This window comes from Cephus cinctus, unplaced genomic scaffold, assembly GCF_000341935.2.
Source record: "Cephus cinctus unplaced genomic scaffold, Ccin1 Ccin1_scaffold0013, whole genome shotgun sequence".
NCBI classification, from domain to species: Eukaryota; Metazoa; Arthropoda; class Insecta; order Hymenoptera; family Cephidae; genus Cephus; species Cephus cinctus.
In genome coordinates, this window is record NW_014332762.1 from 989,253 (window position 1) to 1,009,683 (window position 20,431).

Sequence of the window (20,431 nt, forward strand, 5' to 3'; positions counted from 1 at the left end):
TTTCCCTGAAAATCAAGTGGGGGCTAAGGAAAGCTCATAGGGCAGCCAATCGGAGACGTCCTACGAAAAGCTCGATGCGCGCTCAGCGTTATGGGCGGTACTTTCTGAGAATCATTGGGGTGAAGTGAAGAAGTGGGGGAAGCGAGGTATGCTAGGTCGGGGAGACTCGAGTTAGGGTTAGTCTGCGACCAGGCGAGCCAGTGTGCGCTTGCGTGGCCTCCTAGGGCTATAAGGCTCCTCTTATAAGTCTCAACCATCCCTTGGGGGCCACGCAAATTTCTATCGCTTTACCAAAGCCCAACTTTTTGACAACCGGATCGAACTCATCTATCCATATGGGACACAAACGTCATCTACACGGAGGCAGCGTAAGAAGGAGAAACTGCAAGGCTGAAAAATCATCAAACAATTTTGAGGTACCCTGATCATCGCTATCTCAGCTTAATTAACTAAAACCGATCGATAAGACGGTAAAACTCGAAGACTGATAAATGCCTGTCTCCAATAGACATCTTGTAAATATACGGCACAGACCTACGGTACCGTTGACATCATTGACATCGCTTCATGATTGCTGAAAGGATGGAGAGAAAAATTTTTTTTTTTCGAAAAAAAAGCAAAAAAATTGAAAAAAATTTATCATTATCTGGATTTACCCGATGATCCATTGTCTTTGAAGATTGACTTCCGGTTTACTGGATCATCTGTCAATTGGCTGTTTATCGATCTGGAAATCGAAGGATACACCACGTGACGCATTTCCGGCAACGCATAAAATTCAAATGACTTTTTCTTGTCTGAATTGAAACAATGGAATCATTGTACTGAAGACACGTTCGATCGGCAACCTTAACACCGTTTCGACATCGCTGAGAGCTGCCTTTCTAAGATGCACCTGAATTCACTGACTCGTATCACCATGCACGCCTATCCGATCAATGTTGGAATCCGAATGACGTATATCTTGGAAAATGAACATTGGAAAATGACTTGAAAAGGAACCTGACAAGATCATCGGTACTTCCGGAAGACACGCTGCCCTCGTCCTGTTCTCGCTACTCAGGCAAATATCTCAAACTGACAGATCATTAGGTACGATTATCATTCACTACGATCATTAATTTCAAAATTATCATTTGATTCTTAATCGAAGTGGAAAATGTTACAAAAATTTTTGATTACAAATTTCATCGATTTTCTCGTACTTCAATTTTATGCTTTATGATTTTATTAAACATTCTTTGCATTGTTTAATCGATCGATCGAGTCAATAGAACCGTATTAGATGTTACGTAATTTCAAGTGAGATTAAATTTAAGTTTCGGAGTGAGTGTCATTTTGATTTTTACTTGAACATTCAAAATTATTTTTACTCCTTTCTCTTCCTTGCTCTTACTTGCTCTCTTCGTTTCTCGTACAAACAATTGATAGATTTTGAGTTTTCCTTTTTTATCGATTACTTGTATCAGTCACGTCCTTACCGTAACGATTTCTAGTCAACACATCGAAGTCAAAATAATGTCTAGTCACAAATAAATATTCTAGTCAAAATCTAAGTCAAGCATCTTCAAATTATGACTTTCGAATGGTGCCATATATAATTTCAAGTCCTTTGGTTCAATGAAACTAGGAAAAATTTTCATTATACACAAGGACGATCCATCTAATCCATAAATTTAGCATAGTCTTGATTAATCGGTTAGTGATAATAATGATAAGAAATCCATACTCCTACATTCCGATCGCACGCGTGTAGATTAATCTAAGAGATACAGAGATTTATAATAATAATAATGATAAGTATAAATTATAACAGAGAATCTAGTCACTGTCCTTAAATTTTATAATGATTTGAGGTATTACAGGAAATTTTATCTAATCATTTTTCTAGTCAGAAAATTAACATAAAAGAATTTCAAGTCATTACATTTAATCTTATCTCAATCGACAAATTTATCTAATTAAAATTAATTTGATATTCGAGATTGAATATGCAGGCCCTTAAAAATGCAATTTATTTTCGGGTTTAAGTTCCCGCAGAAAAAATTAAATTCTTAGTATTATATATGTTTATGCAATCTTATTTAAGTGTCTTGTAATACGTATTCGAATTTGTGTATCACCGTGTCACAACGCCCAACACTGCCCGTGAATGCGATGCCATGTGAACTTACGTCGAATGAGTTTGGCAGTCACGATCTTTCAAAAATCCTTGAAAATTATTTTCCAAGTATTTTCGAAAGTACGAAACATTTCTACAAATTAGAAATAAGTTTTCACTATTAAGAACCTTAGTTATAGCTTATAAGAAAAAAGAAAATTAACTCGGCCATAAAGAAACAATTAAGCTTAGATACGTATAAGATAGACTCGTGTCCATTTTGAGCAATCGTAATTTTTTATTGAATTTTGGGAAACGTGCCAGTATTAATTTTGAGTATTCCGTAAAAAAAAAAAAAAAGAAAAAAAAATTCGCCGGAACAATCAATACAGCCTCAAAAAAAATTAAACATAATACACCGAAAAAAGACTGAAAAAATATTAAAAAGAAATAGATCGTTTTTTGGAAAAAAAAAAATTGCAGACTAGTCAGGTTCCGGTGAATCTTTTCGTTTGTCAAATACGCACCAAGTGCCTGTGTATGACGTCATATTTAGTTTAGTTTAGGATCGTCTGAAAAATTAGTTCAAAAATTTTAATTTTAAGTCAAACCTTAATAATTTTGAGTTCTGACAAGGGCTTTTCTTTCAAAGTACAAATTGTCCGTAACGGCAGCTACTAATTATAGAGCAGGTATAGTACAGTAAAGTGTTAGGGTTAGGATAGGTTATGGTTCCGAGGGACGAAATACGTATTCAGGTCGAAAGCACTTCGCAAGCTTTCGTACTGCGCAGACGAAAGCTCTGGGTTTAACTTTCTGCCTGAAACGAACTCTGAAATTCGGACGCGTCTCGGCCACTGGCATAAAGGTTAAAAGTTAATTAAATGATACATAATTTTTTTGGATGAATCAGACCAATCGTCTTTCGCTTATAATTTCATTGCTTTTATTAGATTACAATTAAATAGTATTACGGGGCTGTGTTTACTTTAATATATTTATTATTCACGTTTAATGGAATGAATTGTCCTCGCAGTTACCATGAACAAAAAGAAAGCGCGACTACTGACTACAAAAAATTTGATAATTTTTATCGACACTCTTATTTGGTCATTTTTCAAAAATATTAGTCCTATTAATAATATTTTACTTCCACCGACTTCTATCTTGCTACCTATATTCGATTAATTTCATTACGTCGGCGAATAAAACTTTAGAAGGAAAAATTTTCAGTTAACAGAGACACAATCAAATTTAATTTAAGACCTAGTCATTTCTCTAGTTTAATTTTGTACGATGAGCTTTACAGTCGGTATAAGAGATAGGATAGATATAGTATATCGATAATAATAATATATGAATAAAGTAATATATGAAAATATATTAAGAGTGGACTCTAGTCACGGCACCCATGGACAAGAATCCGAAAAGTTCAATCAAAGTGAATGATTTGAAAAATTTTCTTTTATCATGCAAACAATTATAACAATAGCATTGATATGCAGCTAATATTAAAATTTCAATTGAAAAATTTGGTTTTGTAATAACTACGTGAAAAAAAAAATACAATGATTCAAAATCATAAAACTTTGATGAACGCAGTAAGGTATTTGATCTCAGTCCTCGGGTAATTAATCTAGTCTGTAAGATAAGGATACTTAATAGCACGTAAGAATAGAAAGCGATAAATCTATACATGGAAAGACATACCTATAGAATAATTTCAAAAACTCGAGTTTGTGTTCCCAATGAATGCTAAAAGTCAATGCCTACGTCGCGTACACAATCTCTGGAAATATAATGATATTTTGATAATAAGATAAAGGATCGACAATACCAATTTTACAACTTTGCATAATACTTAAATTGTATAATTAAAAAAAGAATGAATTAAGGTATCCCACGTACTTTTAAGTCTTAAATTAATTTTTTTACCGTGTCAATATATCTATGTATTTATTTTTACGTATAATCAGTGCGAGACGAAGCAACGAGACTTTGACGATAATAAATTACAGCCTCGATACTTTGTCTCTGATAAGTTTGGTTTAACGAATAATCGGTACCGTGTGTAGCGTGTGTGTGTGTGCTTTTTTTTATTCATTTTTGTACGTGTGTCGTTTTTGAGCTTGCATTTAACCACGCGATCATATATATTTTTGCTATACCTAATTATACTTTGAAAAAGAAAAAAAAAAAACAAAAAAAACCAATACCGACAATTTTCAATATAATATATTTGTATTTATACTATATTATAGTGAAATTTTTTTTCACTACCAGTAAGACAAACATAAGCGATATGAGCAAAACACAAAGCCACGCAATTTATAAACACAATTTTACAACGAAATATAATATTTGATGAAAAATGTGCAATAATTTATTTAAAGGTGACAGATATGACCGCGCATTCCTAACCTTTTTAAAAGATCCCACTAATGGTTATCTTCCCATTGAATAATAATGAAAGAAGCGCAGCTATTACGCATTTGAAATACGAAACATTTTAGCTCTGAATATTTTATTAGTCCTGTGCGATTGAGGCGCAACCCTCCATCACGTACGAAGACGAAGGAGATATGGATTCCAGGTTAATGCACTGCATTGGTAACTTAGCATAAATCGTGATACTATGTATTGTATAATAATAATTAAAATAAAAGATATATACAATTAGTATTGTATTAAATTATTATAAATATCAGTACGTACAGAATTTGCAATGAGAAATCAAATTTTAAACACAAGTTACTATAGACTACCGACTCGTCTTCGTTAAAACCTCAAGAGATTCCAATAAATTATCTATGACGTAGGATGTGCTGTAGAGTATTCAAAATGGATGTAATTAATTCTGTAATTATACGGTAGCTATATTAATTCTATGGATACAGGGCGAACTACCTGATGGACACATAGCAGATATATCGCTGTAGTGTTGTAGGTTATATTACTAGTTTACAAAGTTTCGTAGTCTAGACGTATAGGAGGCTTCTATAGCGCCAAGTATATGAAGACATATGGAAAGGTACGGACTGTATCTGTCTTTTGGCTGTGATATAAGAAGAAAGTTGATAGTTTCTGGAGTTGAGGAAACAAAAATATTTATTGAAAAAACTATCTCTTTACCGTACTGTGTATAGTCGGGAAGACGAAACGTGCAATGTTATCGATCTTCTTGAGCGATGTTCGGAATGGCAATTGCAATGTATGATTTCAGTGAATAAAACTTGAAGATGTGCGTGGTTCGATCGAAATTTGTTTTGATGGTAGGATCTTTCACTTAGAAACTTGAACAGACGCGGCACCATGCAAAAATGATTGCGGCTTATCGATTTTTGTGCAATGTAAGGGGAACGACGTGAAACTTTTTCGAAAACTATTGTGTTGGTCGTATTAAGATTGTATGGATATGGTGACGGTTCGAAGTTTCATAATGATATTCTTTTTTTAAAAGTGAATAGTGAAAGAAAGAGAGATAACTGAATAAATATCTTATATAATATATTCATCAGATCCTGGATTTGGTAATGCATGGACGATCGTGTTATCTATTATCATTTTAGAATGACTTCAGATTGCTGTGATTATTGCTCGTATTTCAGAAGTTCAATGTTACGAGTTTGATGTCGCTATGATCCAGGAATTATATGGCACTGTGTAGAGACTGTTGAAATTACTTACTCCATGAAGAAGACCTACAATCAGTAATGCAGTAAAGATTATGGCCATCGACTGAAGATAAATAGACCAGGCTTTAGTATTTCAGTCGGTAACTTGATTTACGTGTGACGCGATGTACTAAAGTTCCCATTTTATCTTCTGATAATATTAAAGTCCTCAGCAAGGAAAGGTTGGAATACGTTGCAAAATAGTTTTTGACGTTTCTCTCTGTATAACCATAAGTTTCATTTAATGTTTACGCGATGATTGAAATCGCTGCAAAGTTAATTAGAGGACCTGTCTATTTTTCCGGAGAAGTAGTAGAATGTCTGGTTACTTTTACAAATCCTCCAAATCCGAGTCATCAAATATCACAAAGTCACAGGTAATATATTTTACTGTATATACCATTCATTTTATTAATTGTCATTTAAATTCGAATGTAACTAGTTTTTATTTATATTTTAATGTTATTGACAGTGATGTTTTCGCGAGTCTGGCATGGGGAAGTGCACAGATGCATTGCCAATGTTCTACAAATGCAAAAATGGTCCTTACGGATAAATTAATCTCTCTCGCAAGACCAGCTGCTATAAATGCAAGTAAGGCAATCTGGATATAAAGATTTAAAGTCATTGAAAACAATGTTTTAGAGACTGTCTTAGCTTTTCCATAGATACAACATTTATTCCATGGGAACTGGATAACGGATATGCTGTAATGAACACCAAACCTAAGATCTTGTTCTGTGACCTTAGATTATCACCTGGCGAGAGTAAAACTTGTAAGTCTTGTATCATTTGTAGTTTTATCATGCTTGCGAACTTTACAATCTTTTCTAGACGTTTATCGAGAGACCATTCCCAGTGATGCTCCACCATCGTACAGAGGACAGGCTGTTAAATATTCTTACAAAATATCATTTGGTACACAGCGGATAAACGACTCCATTAAACTCTTGCATGTACCTTTCAGAGTTCTCTCGCTAAGTGGTAATATCTCATTAATCCACGATGGACTATGATATAAGAAAGTATATCTGATTAACTGTTATACATATCATTTTCAGAGGTGCCTGAAATAACACTATGCAACGACAGCGTTGATCTGAGTCCCAACAATCCTTTCACAGAAACTCAAAACAAAGAAACGCCTGTCGACATAGCCTTGCAAACACTTCAGGTATTAACGTGGTCATTGATTTTTAATTCGTTCGTCAGAATGTATCATATATATTTTCAGAACTTAACAGCGAGACGTAGTCCTAATTTCTACAATGTGACAAACGTTCGAGGTCGAGTTGTCCGGTTTTGTTTATTCAAGAATTCATACAAGTTGGGAGAAGATATCGTTGGGACATTTGATTTTTCAAATGCAACTGTATCCTGTGCTCAAGTTTCTGTTGCTTTGCAGTCCGAGGAATATGTATCTGATGAGTATAAACGAGGCAAATCTTCTGCGCCAAAATTGGTCAGCTATAACAAGCACCATGAAGTCTGTTTGGGTCTTCGCTATTCTCAATTGGTGTTACCGATACCTCTGCACGTGACACCAGACTTTACCACGGATCTGGTTACTCTAAAATGGCGATTACACTTTGAATTTGTAACAACCGTTAAATTAATGGAACTGCCCAACGAGCGTACGATTGATTGGCAAGGACCTTCTTCAATAGACGTGGAAACAATGATTTGGGATCTACCTCTTCACATTCATCCCACAACAACACCTCCAAACACTGCCCCACATACGACGTGTACGTTATCGGTATAGTTCTAACATATACTCCAAAATAAAACATCTTTACAGTTGCTAAACATAAAAATATATTTCTTCTTTACAAACTTCACAATTCAATTAAAACGAAGATTAACAATAAAAAGTGTGTGTTGCGAGCCTCCTTATGTTCCTGAGATATCCATTTAACATTATCATTGCTTAATACATTGACAGTAATCTAGTAGGTAAATAATATCTGATAATCAGATCAGTAAGATGATGCTGCTGGAGAATTTGGTGTCGAAGAAGAAGTTGACATTGACGAAGGGGTATTTCCAGGAGGTAATGGAACTATAGGTGGTAGTGGTGGAAGTGGTGGAGGTGGTAAAGGTGGTGGCTGTGGTATTATTTGAGCTTGGGTGTGCTGTAACGAGAGGGCTGGAGCCAGTTGCGCATGATAATCGTACCGATAGTACTCAAAAGGTTCCCATTGAGGTTCATGAGGTATACCGAGACCAGTCAGTGAGCTTGTACCAGAAGGAGATCCATAGTAGCTCGCTCTATCGGCCATCCCAGGAACATAATTGTACTGTGGTTCCAGCAAACTCTGTAGATGTCTTATATACGTAATGGCGTGCCTGAGCGATTCGATTTTCGAAAGTTTCTTGCCGGGTGGTTTGCAGATTGGAAGCTTCGAGCGTAAAAGTTCGAATGCGCGATTCATGTCGCGCATGCGCGTTCGTTCGCGATCGCACGCAGACTTCTTGTAATCTGAAAAGTGACAGAGTATTATGACACGCCTAATCGTTAAAAGAAAATTGTTCGACGACCGACCAGCAAAACGATATGCCAGACACTAGTAACAATCACCAGTTTCATAAAACAAGCATTTCTCCATCCGATGATTATGGCCATTGCATCCCACGAGGTTGCAAGTTCTTGCAAAAACGTAAGAGTCCACGTTGGCCATATTGGTTGTACCGGTGGTCGTCGTACCTCCGGATTCTCGCAGCTCACCTTTCTCAGTCTGTGAAGGTTCTCTTTGGACAGGCTTTATATTAGTCTCGTGAAGCATTTCCAGATGTGGATGTGGCCCAACTACTTCAGGTTCCGGTACCCTTATTACCAGGACTCCATCGTGAGTCTGAGATTGTTGTTCAAGTGCTGCATCCTGCCATCTTTTTCTTAAAGATTGTCGACGAACTGAACCTACTGACTCATCTGCAACACGTAAATTTTCTCTTATTATTATTATTGTTATTCTATTAGAAATTACCAAAGAACGATCTGGCATTTTTCGCGAGCGAATATCTAAACTGAGATGCTGACCTAGAGCAGGTACGGCAGCGGACGCACCAGATGCTTGATCACGTTCCGTTGTTGATACACGACGATGGTGTCTCTCATGCTGAAGATGAGATTGATGAGGCTGCTGTTGTTGATGTCGATCTTGATGCTGATTCTGCCGATGTCGATGTTGCTGCTTCGTATTCTCGTCTAGATCCAGCAAGACAGGTGACTGTGCGTAATCCTCTTCGTTGCTCTCATTGTCTGACTGAAACAACCCAGACAAAAGACACACAACGCGCACACACTCCCCAGGTTGTCCAAAAATTATGAATTCACGGGCTGAGTAAAAGATTCACGAAGAGCTACCTCGTTCCTTGAAAATTCAGCACGGTACTCGTCGCTCGGCTCCATCGATCAGGAATCAGTTCACTTTTTAACTTTGACCCAGGCAAACACTTCCACCTTGAAGTTCACATAAATATCGAAGCAGACGTCTTCGCGAATTCCAGATACTTCCCAACAAATTGATAAAAAATTATTAACCTATGGCCTGTGCACCACTTGGAAGGTGTCACGTGCGACTAGAGGAGGCGTTTGTCCTGAATGTAGAGGAAAAGATGTAGATCGGACACAGACAGTCGTTATTAATGTTAATTTTATCCGTTTATTAAGTATTCAGGTGTTCGGGCAGAGGTTCTCATCTGCGTTCTCCAATTGGATCATCCACGGGGATCCCTCCGACACGCAACTACGACATCGTAATTTCTCGTTCGCAGGGTCGGATTAGGATTACGTGGAGCCTCTTACCGCGGAGGATTCCAGTAATCGCATAGAACTCATTCACGGGATGTTTCCCTTGGTTCCCAGGTTTCATCAGGTACGTTTCGTAGAGTTTATATTGAGTAGATTGCGGCGTGTCCGTCGAGTGGATGAACAGTTTCTCTTGCGTCTTGTGAATGGCGTCTAGTCTTGGCTCTGGCTATAGTCTGATTAACATGAGAGGCGCTGAGGGATTGGGATAAAAATGGGAATACAAACGTTGGAACATAATAGGCATTCGTTTGATGCTAATACTAATGAGGTGGAACCATATCTATATATGTATAAGGGACAATGGAGAATAGTTCTCGTTGAGCAAGTCCCACGAGATGTGACATACGGGACTCGAGATCGGAATTTAAAGTGAAGAAACTTCTCCATTTCTTACGTTATCTCATATTTTATCTTCGGATATGATTCAAATTAATTCGTGTTTTATCATTTCCGTTAAATTCTCACGATAGTGATGCTTATATTAGAATTACTTATTTTCACTTAATTTTAAACTACATTTTTTATATGATTAATTTCACTTTTATTTTACTTCAAATATTATTAAATAGCTCGTTTAAGATCGGTCGAGCATTGATTAACGTTTTTTTAACGATCTGGATATGACGTTGGTTATTGCACTTGATTGAAAAAACGTGCATTCTGTAGTTTGCGAGAAGTATGACGTAATTGGCAAGACACTTGTATGTTTTTGTAAACTGCTAATATTTGACTCTCGATAATACGACACCGCCTTATCCGATGATTTTAAGATTTTTATTAAATTTATGGATCTGTTAATTTGTACTGTGCTCTGACCAGTTTTCCTTCTTCTTCTTCTTCTTTTTCTTCTTCTCATTAATTCTTATCTCTTTTTCAGACTGTCTCCAATTTTTCTCATCGACCACACACTCACTGGCTCATGTGCATAGAGAAGGAGCAACTGGCGGCAGTGGATAAATCTGAATGGACCATAAGGATGCTGATCAACTTGTCAATGTCTCACTAGTCCTGCTAACCTTATTTTCTCTGACAGATGAGCTACGTAACATCATACTACCGTCGTAACGGCTAACAGGCGTTGTCAAAGTTGGTCTGTTTGAGCCGCTAGAACTGCTGCTGTTGCGTCCATAGCGATCTAAATGGAATTTAATTCAACATGTATATCACGTATGTATACGAAAGTACCAGCAAACTTCAAAAGATTAGTATATACAGGAAAAGAAATGGTAATGTTAAAAATTACTTTTACAGGAATTAATGGAATTATCCATTTAATTTTCTACAACTTCGTACTACAGAGGTAATTGAAAGAAATATTTTTCCATGAAAATATCACTCGTTACAACTACAAGAGATTATTATGTCCAATGAATATTACCCCCACGTGATTACCGTTGAAAACCACTCATATGGCTGTAACGTTTACAGTACATTTGTTTTCCTGTACATTCATTAGCCATGACTCGTATATTTTTAGAAAACAAGAGCGAACAAAAAAGCGTCTACTTACTAAAGCTTGGTGAATAACTATGGCCCATTAAAGGAAGTCGGAGTCTGATAAGCTGCCGGAGGCGACTGATCAATGTTCGCCGTAACTCGTTATTAAAAGCCAAGTAAATCCATGGGTTAACGCAACTATTCAAGCTGCTAAGAAGTGCGAGGATAGTGAAGGTCGTTCCTAAAAGGTGTACGCCATTATTATTTACGTTTATCTCCCTCCACTTATTTACTTTTATCCTTTTTTTTCATATAATTCTTCCTTCCCTCCACCTCCACTTCGTTTGGATGACCAAGTGGAAATGTTTTTTAACCACTTTCTTCTATTCATTAACTCACCACTGTAGAATGGCGATGACGATGCTTGTGGGTCCCAACTGGCCCACAGTTGACAACCAATGAACGGACTGCTGCATATTATATAAAGACTTATGACAGCTATAGTCTGTTTCAAGGTATTAATTCTTGCCCTCGATATCAAAAGTGTTCGATTTCGAAAATGATTTTGATTTTTTTCCAGGAGACTGCCATTGGCACCAATTTCTGTCAATCCATCGACATTGCTGTTTCTCCAGATTCCCATGCATATACCAGTGTACGTATATAAAAGAACGCAAAGAGGCAACAGGAAGACAGAAAAGCTGTACCTGCAGGCAATTAAAATAAACATATACCAAAGTCCAATTATATTGCATCACTCATACTGTTCCTTCTTACCAGGTGACATATGCTTGTTCTCCATACGATAGTTCAAACGTGGCCCAACAGTCAAAAACGCCTGGCATCACTTCCTGATACGAGAAGACAAAGAGCTGACCACACAAAGGACAAAGTTCTAATGAAATATCAATGCTAAATTAGAAAGCCACTCAAAAAGATTGACATACCTGTGGCGTGCAGAATGTAAGTGCGATGACCCATGCGCAATAGACCATCACTCGTGATTGCCTAGAGGTCGTTCCACAATAACTAAGTGGGTAGCAGATCGCGTGATATCTGTCCAGGGCAGTCACGGTTAAGACGTAGGAGCTCAGATAAGGACCCAGTGGTTGGCCATATTTCACCAGCTTGCATAGCAAAGCTCCTCCTTGAAATCTTATGGAAGCAACTTCGTTAGGTCGGTGCTAACAATTGTCGCACCTAGTGAATATTCACTGTGTCAGGATAACGTGGAGCAGACCAACCTGAAGGTGATGTCCCAAGCTAACTGGGGCAAAACGCTGAACAACCCAGTGAGAAGATCAGCTATGCTTAAATGTATTATGAAGAAATACATTCGGGTGAGCTTTTTCTTACTGATTGAGTACCTTCGAAGGTAAAGAGCAAAAAGAACAAAAATATTGCCAACGAGGGTGAGCGCCAGGATGCTTGAGAGTGTTGTGATTTCCCACTGTGCCAGATACTCATCCCTGGTGTCTTCGTTCACTTCTTCAAACGTTTTATTCACCAGAGCCATCGTGCTTGCGAAATTTCTTCGACTGCGTTTCTCTTTCCGATCTCAAGCTTTGTGACAGTTTATACGAAATTATAAGCACTTCTCGGTATTGTAATCACTTAAAGGATACTCAAAGGCACTCGAGGAGGCACTTCACTATGTGTCGTCGACTTTACGCGCTTCGCAATGCACACCCAGCGTCGTCAACCTCTTCATGCTTCCGTTCAAGAATCGAATATTCATGGCTGCTTTCTATGAATAACAACCAGCAGTGACATCGGATTCACGACGATATTACGTAATTTAAACCGAACAGAGATTTATTGTATTTTTTTAATTTAAAAAAAAATTTAATTCACTTTTCAATACTAAACACACCTAGTACTGGTTTAAATGTCACTGTTTAACGTCACTGGGAACAACAATTACTACAGAGCCACACTTAAATTTCTTTTAACTGAAGCTTTTGGCTGCACAAAATAGTAAGGCAGAGCGCAGCTTTAAAAAGACGCCTCGGTTGATGAGTACAAGAACAAGGAAGATGTATAGCAGGAAGATGTTGAAAGAGTGAAAGAAAATAAGAAAGAGAAGCTGTTATAAGAATAAGGAAGAATTAAGTTAGGTAGGAGGCTCGAATCTTCGTTGACGTTTCAAGGATTAATGGGTACGCGAGATCTGTTCACGGTGTTTGCGTCGCGACGCTGCGTCCTGTTCTGCGATAAAGAAGAGACTTTGAGCTCAGCCTCGGAATCTCATAAATAATTATTTTCGAAATATCAATTACCGATGAAATAAAAGCCTATAACACAGACGCATTGCCTACTGGCAAATATATGCTCAAGTACGATTCGCGTGCGTATCTCAACTTTGAACGTAATTAATCCATGTCCGGCAGCATTTGGCAAATAATCTTAATAATGCCAGAAAAACAACAACATTCGTAAGCATGAGAGGGCCGCGTGAACGTCTGCTAACTCGGTATGTAACCGATGACCCAAGTCGTCATCGGCTACCTGGATGCGCACACATGAGCGCAAGTGGACAAGCGCGTGTCGCACGTGTCATCCTGGGTAGAAAATAATTTCTGTATTATTTATGAACTTATTATACAAATAATTGATTAATGATTTTACCAAGATTTATTATTGAAACGACCGCAGCACGCCTCTAATTAACAACCTACGAGTATTTGTAATACGTGTATGTAATAATATGTATATGTTAAATTGTCTTACTGTGTAATATTGTCTTACGCGTTGCTTTATGCAAGTTCACTTGCAATACACTCTGCCGGTTGCATTCGAATTTTTTGAATTGCAAATCAGTCCAATCAAATGGGCGGTACGCCCCAGGTGGGTCAAGAAAATGTCTGCGCTCTCATTACATCAACTCATTGCCAACTTCTTACAATACACAGTACAGCTGTGTATTGTTGCACTTTTATCTCCTTCTCCGTTCTGTTATTTCCTTTTGATCCCCTCCGAAGCGGTCCTTCTTGCTTCCTCTTCAGTACCCTCCATGCCTGCCGTTAAACAGTGTCTCCCTCTTATGTATCCCGGTACTGATATTTCTAAAGAAATCTCGTAGTGACAAAAAAGGAAAAAAAATACTATGGAAGTTTACCTTGTCGATGGTCAGGAGAGGGGACAATAAATCACACGACAACCAAAGCGAATGCGATTCCATTTATTCTTTCGTTATCCAGTCATTGCTCTTGATTACTTGGAAGCACGGGTCTTGATCCTAAGAATAACATTATAAAGAACATTCAGATAATTGAATTACGAAAAAAAAACGTGGGTGACCGTTGGTAGATGATACGTCAGAATCCCCATTTATGTAATTATTATCAATAATAAAAAAGAGCAAAAAATAGAAAATTTTACTAAATTATTGTCAGTTACAGATAATGATCAAGCTTACCGTTCGCCGTTATTCCAAACTATCTAGGGAGGAAACATAGTCGCGTATGGTAGGCTTACAGGTCGGTAACATAAGGGAAGGTTACAGATTCTAAAGTATTGTTAACCTCAATTCCACAAATGGTTCACTAGAACTCTCTGATGATCCTGTGTTGTCCAGGACAATCCTTTTCTGTAAGTAAATAATAACAGGGCAAAAAGGAACTCAAGCGAAGAATCGTTTGATATAGTCTTCCTTATCGACGGAAGAAAGAACTGTCGAACTATGGCAAAGAATTTGTCTTGCAACAGCAGAAGACAAAATCCGATTATACTTACATGTATCCGCATCCAAGATGTACGTACCTTTACCGGAATTCTTAAAGTTTCGTGATTGGAACGTGGAGTCATTTAAAACTATTGGGCGATCTACCGTGAAAGATATTCACGAAGAAAACGCCTATGACAGCCATACTGTGTTATAGGAAAGAACTGAAGTAAGCTCTTGCATGCTCATTCAATTTAAATACATAAAATAATGCATGAAACGGTTGTTTGTTCGAAACAGTTCGCGTCGAGGAATCTGTCGCCCGTTGTATACTGTCAACACTGCCCGATTGCGTGTAATGCCCATTAGGAATTCCATAGTACAGCAGTAATACAACAACGCAGGACTAGTAACCGTCACAATACCGCAGTAGCTATGGCTCGACTGTTTTAGGTTATTTAAAGCGGCGGGGTGCGGGGAGCGATGAGATACGACGGTGGAAGGGATAATCCGAACTGTGTAGCTACGCCGCTACAGTAGAAAGTTCGTAGACGTTATTCATAAAACTGTCGGGCAGAATACGAAATTTGATAATACGAGCTGCGCGTCGGCACGATTTATTCCGTATAAATCGGAAAGTTTGAAGGATCGGTAGGGGAGTGTCCTGACGATAGAGTAGATACCTGTTTCTCCTCTGGTTCTTTTTTCCGGAACCTACACTCAGCCGTCTTTTTTTCTTTATTATACCCATAGTCAGAATATTCGGACTTTCGCTCGGTGAGGCAAAGCCCCAATAAATATTAAATAGGTTATACTTCAAATTGGTTTTAAGCCAACGTGTTGCCAACGAACTGACGCTTTGGTATTGATCCTTTTTTTATGACTACTTTTTTATCCTTTTACTTCCTTTTCTTCAACTCCTGTCTCATTTCATTTTCCCTTCCCTCTTCATTTGTTCATCGAATCACACGATATCTGGACATCCATCCCGAGAGGAGCATCCGATTGCGATAAATATTTTCATTGAAGTGTCCGGAGTGTCGGGAGGTGAGAGTTGACAGGGATAATAAAGGAGGCGATGGCCACAGTAGCAATGATGGTGGTGGTGGTGGTGGTGGTGCTGGTGGTGAGTATAGTAATACCGAAGGGAATCCGATAACGAAGAGTCACTAGCCGTCAAGCGAGCGAAGTAAATCTGTCGCGTTCGCCTCGATCGGGTTTCTTCCGATAGTAAGACAAATGGCGGATTTGTCGTCTTTAGCGTAAGAGACGTTATAGAGGTTGTATAAGATATAGATGAAGGGATCCGTCATATATATATATTTTTCTCGTTCAAACGCAATAAACCCGTTATCATTGTCCTTGTTCTCCTTACCGCCATTACCGGCCATTAGTGAAGTACAGTTTGGCATGGTTGGTATAGAGAAAGGAAAGAGAAAGAAAATAATAAAAAAAAAGGGAAAAAGAGGAGGAAGTGATGACCCTGCAAAGAAGCTTCATAAAATAAATTACTATGTGGCTCACGTATATCTTATAAGGATTAAGTTAGAGGAACGCAGGGGCTCGGCGGCGTCGACAACGACGACGGAACTGTTACCGCCAGCGGCTTCTATCTTTATGACGAGCCTGATGAGGCGACAAAAATCACGCCTTCCCTCTTTTCTTTGGCTTCTTTCCTCCCGCTAATAAAGTAATAAAGCTATCTTTGAGGGGGGAGCATACGCGCGCTTCGTAAAAATTGCACGACCGTCCCGTACTCGTGGCGATTTGATCTGCTCCTTTATTTTCTGCTGCTACGTTTGACTACCCCGGCTGCAGGGGGGGGGAGGCAGGGGGGGACAAAATTTTTTATTCTCCTCGGTCATTTTAGCGTCGCGAAAATTCATGTGTCTGACAAACGTCTGCCTTCCTGACTCCTCTTTTTTGGGAAAAAAAATTAATTATTTTTTTCTTTTTCAACGGTCAAAGCTCTTATATTACATATAACGTAAAGTACGGTTACTATCAAGTGAAATGAATTTTCGAAAACACGATTCAGAATACGGAAATTAATTATGGAATAAAAGAACATAATGAATTTGTATTCTGGTCTTTCGTTGGATAACGAGGTTCGGTATTTTTCGTTGAAATTAATTGTTAAGAGAGAGATGTGTAATTTTTCAGACTGTGGAAATCGGATAAGGTGAGATGAGATGAAATGGAAATGAGATGAAGACTGTGGAGCGAAGTCGAAGTTACGTTGGCAACGCAGCCTCCGCCTTGCTCGTTCCCCATTTTCCACCCTCGTCAAACACAAAATTGTAATGAATATTTTTATTTTTAATGAGATATTTCAAACGACCCAAAGCACGCGGGATAAGTATTTAATAAGATATAATTAACGGCAAACAGTGAGCGTCGGCGCACAGTGGCGAAGAACGTGGGCGACGAGGATGGCGAAGAAAAAGATAAAACAAATGAGAAAGACAAATGTTAACAGCTAAAAGAAGAAATCGGCTCAGCCCTCTTTTCCTCGTCAACTCGTCGCTACACCTATTCAGCAGCATCCACCGGATGAGATCAGCATTGATTTCCGACGCTCGAGATTTTTTGAGTCAGGAACTCAATTGCGTCTGCCGAGCATTAAATTCAAAGTTCGAATGTATTTTAAAGAATTTCAAAGATCCTCGACCCTGACTACAAAATGGACCAGTAAGATTGACGACCTTGGTCATAACTTTGAACGAGGTTAAATTACTGAAAAAAAGTTCGACCCTAGAAGGATACCAAAATTTGCTTGAATCTCGCGTCAGCCAAAAATGATCTTCACTCCCGAAACAATAAATCCGCCTGATATCTTCACGTTTATGAGACGGAGGATAGGGAGCACTGTACAGGAGGGTACGAGAATGGAGATGACGGCGAATGGGGTTAGGGTTAGGGTTGAGTGAGCCGGGCGAAAGTACAAGGACTAGCCCAGAGACACGCGAGCCAACGAGAGAATAGATAAAGACGAGAAAGTGGCGCTGTAATTTCGCGCTTGGCAGGACAGCAAGACAAGATCTAGGAGGCAGAGGAACCAGCCCCAAAGCCCAGGCTCCCACCAGGTCCGGCAAAAAATAACCTGGAATCTCCGAATCGTTTAATTCGTACCTTATACCCAGGAGTCTGGAATCCTTCCACTTTCCACTCCGGGATCCCAGCGTTTTCCCGCATTCGCGAAGGGTCCTCGAGTACAAGTCCTTTCTTAATTCTTAGCCTCCCCCACTCTTCTCCTTACCTTCCATTTCCTTCGTCTCCCTTTAACGAGGTTCTCGCTGAGAAGTTTTATATCTTTGTCACTTCGTCCTTCTCGAATTTCATGAATTTATTACAGTCCAGCAAACTTATGTATAACGATATTAGATACTTTTTATACGGCAGACACTCGATACGTTCATTTAGCTAATTCATCGTTAAATTGATCCTGTTATTAGTTTCAGGACAGCCTATCTCTCTCTCTCTCTCCGTTGCCAGGCAGAACCGAGTGACTTCGTCTCTCTCGCTCGCCTCTTCGGTCCGATACATTCTCCAAGAGTGAGTAGCCCTCAGTACCAGAGGATGATATCAGGATACTTCATCCTCTGTGCACACTGCTCTGTGCATCTCTGTCTGTAGGGAGATCAGCGCCACGCTGATATACACTCTCCGCGTACCCCACCTACCAGCATCCAATCAATTCCATCGAATGGGATCGGACGAACGGATGAAAAACCTTACTAATAATATCAAGCCAAACTGGGAAACAATGCGCGTATGAAATACTCCGCTTGTATCCACAGTCGAATTTGTTCAGATCCGACTGATTGTTATGTGAAAATAGTGAAAATGAGTGGCGAGTGCCGTTGGCTGTGCTATTACGTCAAATTGAAATTGAAAATTGTCAATTGGGGATTGACTGACCGGGCGGCCATTGGTCATTCCCAGTTACGGGATTGTATGAATTTAAGTATGGCGTTGCTAGCGGTAACGAGAAAATAGAGAGGAACTGTGTTGGAATTGGAGAAGATTGGAAGACGAGAAGCCGGATCAAAGGAACTTTGAGAATTTGAAGCTTGAATGGTACTTAGTCTAAGAGCGTTGGTAAGGATAATTCTATTGTGAAAAATCTATACGAAAATAAAACTCTATCCTGTGAAGTCCCTTGTAGCTTGATCCAGGCAGCATCCCGTCTCGAGCTCTCGACGTCTTCGGATCCCGGGATGGAATCCTTGAAGGAACTCCCAGGGCACCGAGTCCTCTTACGAGTTACGGCATACTTGGAAATTCATGGCCGGCAACTCGGACGGAAGAATGGAGCAATTAATGGGCGTCATGAGTCTTCCTCGAAACGTGTCGGACCCCGAAGCACTTTCAATAGAAATCCCGTTTTCGAGAAACGTGCTTTGACTGGCCGATCTCTATTTTTATCTAATTCCGAAACTATGATCCTTTTCGATGATTTATAATTTTTTTGGGAAATTTTACTCAGGTTACGTATATTAACCAGGGTTCAATTTAATTATCAGTATAAAATCTAGTGCCGAGTCACTCGGACTATACGAGTATTCGAAAGCGAGCTCTGGAAGCCATATTGAATATTCAAAAGACAAAAAATGAATTTAAAAATCAGACGTCATGAGAAACTACAGTGTAAGAGTATCTTGACGAAATTTAAGAGGGAGACGATAACGAAGCATGAGATACAGGAAACCCCGGGCCCGATTTCGAGGCACGCTCCTGTCCTGTGACTTCCCAAAGGAGAGCTAACGCGTTAAAGAAAACGTTTGTGGTTGTCGAAAAGGCGACGAGGGATTCGGTTTGTAGTTGAGGGATGCGCGGTGTAGTCGGTTACCGGGGGATGTAAATCGCGTTAGGGGAAAAGGGGAGTCGTTTCCGTTTCCCTTCGTTAGTCAGCTTACGTTCGGCCTCGCCGACTCGGCTGATTCACTTGCAAATAAGATCGATTATATCGGACGCGAGGTGACTCCCAATCGTAGGAATTAAAATGTTCCCTCGTTCCCTCGTTCGGCCCCACAGCCCTTATCCATTCCCACCCACTCGCCATTCCTTGCACACGGAAGAAGAAGAGAAAAAAATCCTCGCGCCGCTCGATTAAACGCGATTACATTTCCGACCTGACGTCCCTCTCGACCCTCCTGGAAACCCTCTAAAACGTCACGCAGTTTATTCTCGCGACTCTCGCTGCCTATTCATCCCCCGGACTATCTCAATTGGGATTAACGCCTCTTTGTCTCTCCTATTCCTTTCTCAAGGTGAAACGAAAGCCCGCCATAGGAGCTTAGGCATTCGGTTTGGCCGCAGCCCACAATCAACAGAGTCAAACGGAGTCAAAGGGATGGTAGGGAGACGGTAAAGGGATGCCAAGAGGCAAAGCAACTGGAAACAAGGAATGCGAGAGTTTGCCCGTAAGTACGGTGTGGTAATAGTGGTGGGGATGCTGATGGTAGTACCAGTAGCCGTGGGCAGTGTTCGCCTGCCGTGATTAATCTACTCATTTGTCAGCCGCGCTTATCCTATCCAATCCTCTGCTGGCCCGGTACTCTTCTCTTTGGTTCTACCGTTCTTCGCCGCATTGCTGACTAACCATGGACGACTGTGGATCAAGGAAGAGACTGGATAGAATTTTGTATCTGTTAAAAAAAAATGTTATTCTCTTTTTCTCTTTGTGTCCTTGATAACTTTTTTGGTTAAACAGCACTGACTCGATACGATAACTTTAG

At 39.3% G+C, this 20,431-nt stretch overlaps 3 protein-coding genes and 1 long non-coding RNA gene across 11 annotated transcripts; 2 read left to right on the forward strand and 2 right to left on the reverse strand.

The window, feature by feature from the left end:
• Positions 1 to 195: 195 nt before the first annotated feature.
• Positions 196 to 4,473, forward strand: LOC112493676. Its single transcript, XR_003058247.1, has 2 exons — positions 196 to 416; positions 509 to 4,473. It is a non-coding gene; the product is annotated as an uncharacterized LOC112493676 (long non-coding RNA).
• Positions 4,474 to 5,918: 1,445 nt separating this feature from the next.
• LOC107265015 (RAB6A-GEF complex partner protein 2) lies at positions 5,919 to 7,649 on the forward strand. Its single transcript, XM_015733943.2, has 6 exons — positions 5,919 to 6,152; positions 6,248 to 6,369; positions 6,444 to 6,551; positions 6,610 to 6,759; positions 6,837 to 6,949; positions 7,010 to 7,649. The coding sequence occupies exons 1-6, from the start codon at positions 6,031 to 6,033 to the stop codon at positions 7,538 to 7,540; spliced, it is 1,146 nt and encodes a 381-aa protein (XP_015589429.1). The 5' UTR covers positions 5,919 to 6,030; the 3' UTR covers positions 7,541 to 7,649.
• Positions 7,570 to 9,282, reverse strand: LOC107265023 (bromodomain-containing protein 4). Of its 3 annotated transcripts, none has more exons than XM_015733961.2 (4): positions 9,143 to 9,282; positions 8,843 to 9,041; positions 8,357 to 8,707; positions 7,570 to 8,257 (listed from the first exon to the last, which is right to left on the reverse strand). In XM_015733961.2, the coding sequence occupies exons 1-4, from the start codon at positions 9,185 to 9,187 to the stop codon at positions 7,755 to 7,757; spliced, it is 1,098 nt and encodes a 365-aa protein (XP_015589447.1). In that variant the 5' UTR covers positions 9,188 to 9,282; the 3' UTR covers positions 7,570 to 7,754. The 3 variants fall into 3 exon arrangements, with proteins under 3 accessions (XP_015589447.1, XP_015589456.1, XP_015589439.1); XM_015733970.2 differs by having other exon boundaries at positions 8,504 to 8,707; positions 8,816 to 9,041; XM_015733953.2 differs by having other exon boundaries at positions 8,816 to 9,041.
• A 1,143-nt stretch (positions 9,283 to 10,425) lies between these two features.
• Positions 10,426 to 15,119, reverse strand: LOC107265001 (annetocin receptor-like). 6 transcript variants are annotated; one of them, XM_025080065.1, is made up of 10 exons: positions 14,789 to 15,119; positions 14,445 to 14,615; positions 14,145 to 14,264; positions 12,271 to 14,043; positions 11,974 to 12,181; positions 11,804 to 11,898; positions 11,426 to 11,733; positions 11,100 to 11,267; positions 10,606 to 10,724; positions 10,426 to 10,548 (listed from the first exon to the last, which is right to left on the reverse strand). In XM_025080065.1, the coding sequence occupies exons 4-10, from the start codon at positions 12,540 to 12,542 to the stop codon at positions 10,507 to 10,509; spliced, it is 1,212 nt and encodes a 403-aa protein (XP_024935833.1). In that variant the 5' UTR covers positions 12,543 to 14,043; positions 14,145 to 14,264; positions 14,445 to 14,615; positions 14,789 to 15,119; the 3' UTR covers positions 10,426 to 10,506. The 6 variants fall into 6 exon arrangements, with proteins under 6 accessions (XP_024935833.1, XP_024935834.1, XP_024935818.1 ...); XM_025080066.1 differs by having other exon boundaries at positions 10,647 to 10,724; positions 12,271 to 14,091; XM_025080050.1 differs by having other exon boundaries at positions 12,271 to 14,091.
• Between the last annotated feature and the right edge of the window lie 5,312 nt (positions 15,120 to 20,431).

Bases quoted from the DNA above. Each gene is read 5' to 3' on its own strand.
- LOC107265001 (XM_025080065.1), bottom strand. From the start codon at position 12,542: ATGGCTCTGGTGAATAAAACGTTTGAAGAAGTGAACGAAGACACCAGG. The intron at 12,182-12,270 runs GTTGGTCTGCTC...TGCTTCCATAAG, and splicing joins GCTTGGGACATCACCTTCAG to ATTTCAAGGAGGAGCTTTGC. The intron at 11,899-11,973 runs GTATGTCAATCT...TTGTGTGGTCAG, and splicing joins TTACATTCTGCACGCCACAG to CTCTTTGTCTTCTCGTATCA.
- LOC107265023 (XM_015733953.2), bottom strand. From the start codon at position 9,187: ATGGAGCCGAGCGACGAGTACCGTGCTGAATTTTCAAGGAACGAG. The intron at 8,708-8,815 runs GTCAGCATCTCA...TACGTGTTGCAG, and splicing joins CGCTGCCGTACCTGCTCTAG to ATGAGTCAGTAGGTTCAGTT. The intron at 8,258-8,356 runs GTGATTGTTACT...GTCACTTTTCAG, and splicing joins ATGCTTGTTTTATGAAACTG to ATTACAAGAAGTCTGCGTGC.
- LOC107265015 (XM_015733943.2), top strand. From the start codon at position 6,031: ATGATTGAAATCGCTGCAAAGTTAATTAGAGGACCTGTCTATTTTTCC. The intron at 6,370-6,443 runs GTAAGGCAATCT...GCTTTTCCATAG, and splicing joins ACCAGCTGCTATAAATGCAA to ATACAACATTTATTCCATGG. The intron at 6,552-6,609 runs GTAAGTCTTGTA...AATCTTTTCTAG, and splicing joins ACCTGGCGAGAGTAAAACTT to ACGTTTATCGAGAGACCATT.